Source organism: Artemia sp. Qi Xiang Cuo, chromosome 9 (genome assembly GCF_049724085.1).
Source record: "Artemia sp. Qi Xiang Cuo chromosome 9, ASM4972408v1, whole genome shotgun sequence".
In the NCBI taxonomy this organism is placed as follows: Eukaryota; Metazoa; Arthropoda; class Branchiopoda; order Anostraca; family Artemiidae; genus Artemia; species Artemia sp. Qi Xiang Cuo.
In genome coordinates, this window is record NC_142802.1 from 64,691,371 (window position 1) to 64,699,065 (window position 7,695).

Consider the following 7,695-nt stretch of genomic DNA (forward strand, 5'->3'; position numbering starts at 1 on the left):
AGGCTGTACAAAAAATGTGGTTTAATACCGCTTTCTAGGGCTATAATGAAAGAAAGGCTGAGGTGACTAGGGCATGTTTTGCGGATGAAGAATGATAGATTGCCGAACATTGTCCTCTTCGGCCAACCGTCTAGGGCTAAACGGAAAGCAGGTCGTCCTCGTCTGGGGTGAGAGGGCGTCATAAAGAAAGATTTAAAGGAAATGGGAATTTCCTGGTAGGGCGTAAAAAGGGAGGCTTTAAATAGATTGGGATGGAGGAGGAACTTGCGTAGCTGTGTTAGCCTCAGGCGGCTTGGTGCTGCGGTGAGTTGTTAGTAGTAGTAGTAGTGGTAGTAGTAGTAGAAATTACCATCAATAAATGAACTAAACCCAAAAACGAAAAAAAATACAATAAATAACAGATTCAAATTCAAAACGAGCAGAAATTAACATGAAAGTTCAATAAAAAAAAACAAAAAACTTTACTTTAAAGAGTGAGGTCTTGAGGAGGAGGCAACCCCTTTCATACACGTAACAATTTCAGTTTGTTTTAAGTGTTGATGTTGCTCTTTACTTTTAGTTGGAAAATTAGTTTTTTTAAATTTAATTTCTGATCGTTTTTAAATAATACCGTGGAACCCGGCTCTCAGTCCACGAAGAAAATCCGGTACTTGTGTATTATACACTACCCACTCAAGCTAACCGGTTTCTTCGTTAGTTTATTCGTTACTTTCGAAAAAAAATTCTGACCATATATTTGCACATTAGGGAGGAGGGGGGTGGTAAAGTATAGTGGGTCTTTATGCAAAATGTATTAGGTACAATTGTTCTGCATATTATGAAGTAAGAATTATTTTCTGACTTCAAACTGATCCCCCCCCCTAAGGCGCAAATATATACCCCAGAGTATAAATTTTCCATCTGTGGCTTGATGCCCCCAACTACTTGATTTTAATCAAGCAGCCTTACACTACCGAATATTACAACAACGTATAACTACTTATTCGTAACACTTATCTCTTCCTCTTTGTAAGCCCAAAAGAGCAAATTGACTTTCGATGTTTTTTCAGATTCTTCCCTTATAGCATATTCTTTCCCAGGCTCGTTCTAAACTTCCAAAAAAAAGGAGACGTGTTCTTCCGGTTGAGCAACCACGGAGAAAAAGACGAGAGAGGACAGCTCAACAGGTTTGCAATAACCGGAGACAGAGTGGAAATAAAATTGGTAAATATTACTTCAGAACATAATTGCATTTCGTTGAAAGATTTTTTGATTAAAAATTAATCCAAATCGTTGACCACTAAAGTAGCCTACTGATAGGCTATTATGTAATTCTTTTCAAACTGTTTGTGGTAACGAAGTAAGGAATTACTCATGCTAATAGATATCAAAACTCTAAAAAAGAGTATTTGATCAGAATAAATACGTCAAAGGGATTGGGTGTATATGGTGATTCTGAAGATTCAAATTAAGTTTATATCTTCAGTATCATTAACTTATACTTATTAGTTTCATTTGATCTTACATATTAAGTAATTAATTTAAACGTCTCACCAAAAGCTTTTTGCCCGAGAATGCTTGCCTGATTTTCAGCAAAGAAAAAAAAAACACAAAAATAGGATGATGATCTTGATGAAAACTGCACCATCAAGTTCGGCAAATGAGAGAACCCTATTGTAGTTTTTAAGCCCTAATCTAAAGAAGAAGAAAAATTTACTTTTTTCGATGTTCAAGGATGTGTCCTCATTTCATTAATTTTTATTTTCACCAGCAGCTACGAGCCAATATTCTTAGAATATTGGGAAGAGGGCATTTAAAAAAAGCTTAACGTTCTAATGCTCCAACTCAGTTACAAAAGAGAATGATGCCACAGAGTGGCGTCTTCTGCCATTTTACTTCACGAAGCCCCGATTTTAGCTGGAAAAAAGGGCAAAAACTCCATTGCGTGAAAATTCCAAAATGGCTAGATATAGTTAATCAAATTAGCAATTATCTAAAAACTATATTTTGAAATTCCCAGTTTTAGAAGCTATTAAACCGTGAGGTGCGGAGTTTATCCTAAAGACACAGACCAAAAAGCTTTGAATAGAAATCCTAAGATAACCTATCAATTTAGAATCAGCAAAATAATATGCGCTATCATACTTTGATACTATTGATTATTAGCCCATCATTTTCCAGCCTTGACTAAATAGTCCTAAAATAACCCTGAATAAAATCAATTGCAACGTGCCTAAATCTGCAACTTGGGGACGGGAAATCTGAGAAAAGGGCATACATTTGGGCCCTTAACTCACAGATTAATTCCTGCTTAATCACAGATTAATTTTTCTTAGCTAACATTGATCAATGAGATGGGTCATATCCACCGTCCAATTGAATTGTATATTCCTTGTCTTTCGCATTGGTCATTGTCACAAAATTGTTATTATTATTATTATTATTATTATTATTATTATTATTATTATTATTTATTTAGGCTGTAACCCATCATACAGACAACAAAAAAGACGGAGTACAGCAAAGACAAAAGAAAGAAAAATACACTTGAATAAAGGTAAATGCACCAACTACATAACAGCAATAACTTCTACTAAAGAAAGTGCGTAGAAGGAACTATTGCTGGAGAATCGCATGCCTCTGGTGACTAATAATTTTCCTGTTAAACTGTTGTATTTGTTTTTCTATTGTAAGCGTGGGATCAGCTGTTTTGTATTTTCTGATCAGGTAAGTGTTGCGTGTCCAGGGCGGAAACCTTAGTAGGTATTTTTCGTATTTAAAGAATATCGACCGTAATTTGTGCTTGGTAGTTTGCATGAAAGTTCGTCAGAATGGGCTAAGGTATAAAAAGTGAGGGAGGACCAGTGCATTGTAGAGCCGTGCTAGGATCATTCGGTTAAAGCTGAATTTCTTTACTACCATTTTGCTATATGCAAAGCTCGTTCGTTTCTCGAGATACTTAATGAGTAGTGCTCTTGTGTGCTTTAGTGTCTGGCCAATGGGTAACCCTAAATATGTAATATGATCAGCTGGTGCTATATTAGTGTTTCCGAGCGTGATGGATTCGGGCTTCAGCGTTTCAAGCAAGTCGAACAATAGCACTTTCGACTTCGAACCGTTGAATTCAAGACCAATAGCTGCATACTCTCTTTCAAATTTTTTTTTAATTCTCTTCAATTCTTCCAAGTCCACGGGCAATGTTTAATAAGTCATCAGCAAAGCAAGCTAGGGAAAGATCTATGCTTTTAGAGATGCAAGATAATTATCTTGTGCAGGGATCACGCTATTATTGAAAGCTGGAGCAGAAGTAGGTGCGCCATGACGAACACCTTTCTTTACTGTGATTCTAACAGAAACTGTTTGCTTCTCAAACATGATCTTGATTTCGGCCTCGCGGTTTTCATATATATCTCTCAGGGGTAATAGTGTGTCATATTGGACGCCACGCTTTGCCATTTCAAGTACAATCTGTTCGTGTATTAATGAGTCAAAAGCTCGTCGTATATCATGTATGCCAAGAGCGACAGATTCGCCAGAATTTTCGACATCCAATAGTACTGAATCTACCGCACTTAAAGCATGTCCACATCCAAGCCCAGGCTGGAAACGGAACTGGAAAGGCGGTATTTATCATTTCATATTCATTTCCTCAATAACAAAAAGTTCGAATATGTTGCAAAAAGTGGTAGATACTGTTTTTGTTCGAAATTATGTGCATTCCTCGGGAGGTTTTCCCTTTTTTGGTACCGGTGTATGACTTCCGACGCAGAACGCACTAGGAAGAACAACTTGTGCGAAAATGATCAGGAATAAGAGGGTTAAATGTTCAATAAGCAGAAACGACAGGTTCTGTAGGTGGACAGCAGAAATTTTGTCAATACCTTGCGATCTCATTTTTTTAAGATGACGCAAGTAGAGGAGGGGGTCCTACTCGTGACAGTACCATGTGGTTTATGGTTTCTCAGTGAGAATGAAAAAACAGGAATTTTATCACTTGAAAAATCATGAATTTTCTCACATTTATGGTTGTTTTAATGGATGGTTATGTGTGTTGTTCGATTTATTTAATGTTTTTCTAGGATGTCAACATCAAATTATGGATGTTTTATGGACTTTGTCAGTGAGAATTTGAAAAAACAGGAACTTTCTCATTGTGAAAAACATAAACCACGTGGTGCTGTCACGAGTCAGAACACCTGTGCTGTCGACCTCAATTCACCTATCGTGAATCAATAATTCCCCTTAGAAACAACAAATTAATTTCCCCTTTCTTGACAGATCAATCAATCAATGACATCATCTGTCAGACTTTAAAAATTTTCGCCTAGAAACATTTCTCCAGGAATAGATCCAAATCATTAATGTCTTTGCCTCGGGAACAGTTCTACTGGTCGAACTCAAAGGATATTAATAACCAAAGGCCATGGAAACAATTAGGCAAGAAACATCTTAGCGATGAATTGTTTTAGCGCAAAAGGTTTCATATTAATTTGAAATGCGTTAGCGCAGAGATGCCAATAACAAAGGAACACGCTGAATTTACGTTTAGGGATTATTTGGGCGAACCGTTTTAGACAGGTTATGGAACTATTTCGGCGAAACAGATGAGACATTTTAAAGATTTTGAAGAGATTTTAGAAGAGAATTTGACTGTGGTCGTTATAATACAAGTTTCATTTGAACAGTGTTGTGAGGTCCTCTAACCCAACCCCAAAGGGTTCCAATCCTCCTACCCCAACCCCGAAGGAAGCCCCCGGTCCTCAAAGCCATCCAAACTCCCAAAGGGCCACCGGCGCCCCCAAAGGCCCACCCAGACCCCCAAAGGCCATCCCCAGGCCCCAAATGTCCCCCAGGCTCCCAACTGTCCCCCCGGACACTCAAAGGCCCCCCAAGCTCCCAAAGGGCCACCGGCGCCCCAAAGGCCCACCCAGACCCCCAAATGCCATCCCCGGGCCCCCCAAAGGCACATCGAGCTCCCAAAGGACCAACGGGGTCCCAAAGGCCCTCCACCGGTCCCCAAATGGCCCCCAGTCACCCAAAGTCCCGCCCGGTGCCCCAAAGGCCTACCCAGACCCCCAAATGCCATCCCCGGACCCCCAAAGCCCATCCCCCGGTCCCCAAAGGTCCCCCCGAGCTCCCAAAGGACCACCGACCCTCAAGGGACCCACAGACCCTCAAAGGCTCTCCCCGAGCACCCGTCTTTAGTTGATGTGTGTTGTCTGAAACCTATGATTTGGGATGTGTAGTTTGCTAATTAAGTCTTTTCTGAGCTAAGTTTTCAGCTAATTTACTATGTGAATTTTTTATGAAAAAAAGATTTTTGGATGAGTAGTTTGCTATTTCTGTCTTTTATGAGCTAGGTTTATTAGACTTTCGTTGGTGTGTGTTGAGTGAAACTTATGATTTGGGATATGTAGTTTGATATTTTTGACTTTTCTGACTTGGATTTCTTAGTCTTTCATAGGTGTGTGGTGTCTGAAACCTATGATTTGGGATGTATAGTTTGCTATTTTCGACTTTTCTGAGCTGGATTTCTTAGCCTTTCATAGGTATGCGTTGTCAGAAAAATATTATTTGGGATGTATAGTTTGCTATTTCAGGCTTTTCTGAGCTAAGATTTTCTAGTATTTCGTAGGTGAATGCTGTCTGAAACCAATAGTTTGGGATGAATAGTTTGCTATTTTTGACTTTTCTGAGCTAGGTTTCTTAGTCTTTCGTTGGTGTGTGTTGACTGAAACCGATGATTTGGGATATGTAGTTTGCTATTTTTGACTTTTCTGAGCTGGATTTCTTAGTCTTTCATAGGCATGTGTTCTATGAAACCTATGATTTGGGATGGGTGGATTGCTACTTTTGACTTTTCTGAGCTGGATTTCTTAGCCTTTCATAGGTGTTTGTTGTCTGAAACCTATAGTTTGGGATGACTAGTTTGCTATTTTTGACTTTTCTGAGCTAGGTTTCTTAGCCGTTCATAGGTGAGTGTTGTCTGAAACCTATGATTTGGGATATGTAATTTGCTATTTCCGACTTTTCATAACCGGATTTCTTAGTCTTTCATAGGTGTGTAGTGTCTGAAACCTATGATTTGGGGTGTGTGGGTTGCTATTTTTCGAATTTTCTGAGCTGGATTTCTTAGCCATTCATAGGTGTTTGTTGACTGAAACCTATGATTTGGGATGGTTAATTTGCTATTTTTGACTTTTCCGAGCTAGATTTCTTAGACTATTATATGTGTGTCCTTTCAGAAAATTATGATTTGGGAGGTGTAGTTTGCTTTTTGGACTTTTCAGAGCTAGGATTCTTAGTCACTCATAGGTGTTTGTTGTCTGAAACTTCGAGTTTGGGATGAGTAGTTGGCTATTTCAGACTTTTCTGAGCTAAGGTTTCTTAGTATTTCGTAGGTGAATGCTGTCTGAAACTTATGATTTGGGATATGTAAATTACTATTTCGGGCTTTTCTGAGTTGGATTTCTTAGTCTTTCATAGGTGTGTAGTGTCTGAAACCTATGATTTGGGATGTGTAGTTTGCTATTTTCGACTTTTCTGAGCTAGGTTTCTTAGCCTTTCATAGGTATGTGTTGTCAGAACATTATGATTTGGGATGTGTAGTTTGCTATTTCAGGCTTTTCTGAGATAAGGTTTTATAGGATTTCTTAGTTTAATGTTGTATGAAAACAATAGTTTGGTATGTGTAATTTGATATTTCATACTTTTCATAACAGTATTTCATAGTTTTTCGTAGGTGTGTGGTGTCTGAAATCTATGATTTGGGATGTGTGGGTTGCTATTTCAGGCTTTTCTGAGTTGGATTTCTTAGTCTTTCATAGGTGTGTAGTGTCTGAAACCTATGATTTGGGGTGGATGGATTGCTACTTTTGACTTTTCTGAGCTGGATTTCTTAGCCTTTCATAGGTGTTTGTTGTCTGAAACATATAGTTTGGGATGACTAGTTTGCTATTTTTGACTTTTCTGAGCTAGGTTTCTTAGCCGTTCATAGGTGAGTGTTGTCTGAAACCTATGATTTGGGATATGTAATTTGCTATTTCTGACTTTTCATAACCGGATTTCTTAGTCTTTCGTAGGTGTGTGATGTCTGAAACCTATGATTTGGGGGTGTGTGGGCTGATATTTTTTGACTTTTCTGAGCAGGATTTCATAGCCATTCGTAGGTGTGTGTTGACTGAAACCTATGATTTGGGATGGTTAATTTGCTATTTTTGACTTTTCTAAGCTAGATTTCTTAGCCTTTCATAGGCGTGTCCTTTCAGAAAACTATTATTTGGGAAGCATACAAAAACTTACACATGCACACGAAAACTTACATGCACACAAAAACTTAAATGCACACAAAAACTTACACACACACACACAAAACTTACACACACAAACACACGAAAACTCACACACAAATCAAAAAACTAAAACAAAAAAAAAAGAATACACACAAACACACACACACACACAAAAACTTAAACATTAACACAAAAAACTAATACACACACGCAAAAAAACTTACACACACACACACTCACAAAACTTACACAAAAACACTCGAAAACTTACACACACACACCAAAACTTACACACACACAAAAAAATAAACATGAAAACTATCACTTACACACACACACACACGATCAATTACACACACACGCACCAACTTAAAAACAAAACCACAAAACAAAAAACTAACAAAAACACACAAAAAAACACAAT

At 38.2% G+C, this 7,695-nt stretch overlaps 1 protein-coding gene across 1 annotated transcript in view; it reads left to right on the plus strand.

Annotated features, from left to right (window-relative positions):
• Positions 1–7,695, plus strand: part of LOC148948934 (potassium voltage-gated channel protein Shaw-like) — a 198,779-nt gene that overhangs the window by 168,071 nt on the left and 23,013 nt on the right. The window contains exon 10 of the mRNA XM_089094140.1: positions 1,080–1,203. Within this exon, the coding sequence (XP_088950266.1) occupies positions 1,080–1,203 (124 nt within the window). The remainder of the gene's footprint in view (positions 1–1,079; positions 1,204–7,695) is intronic.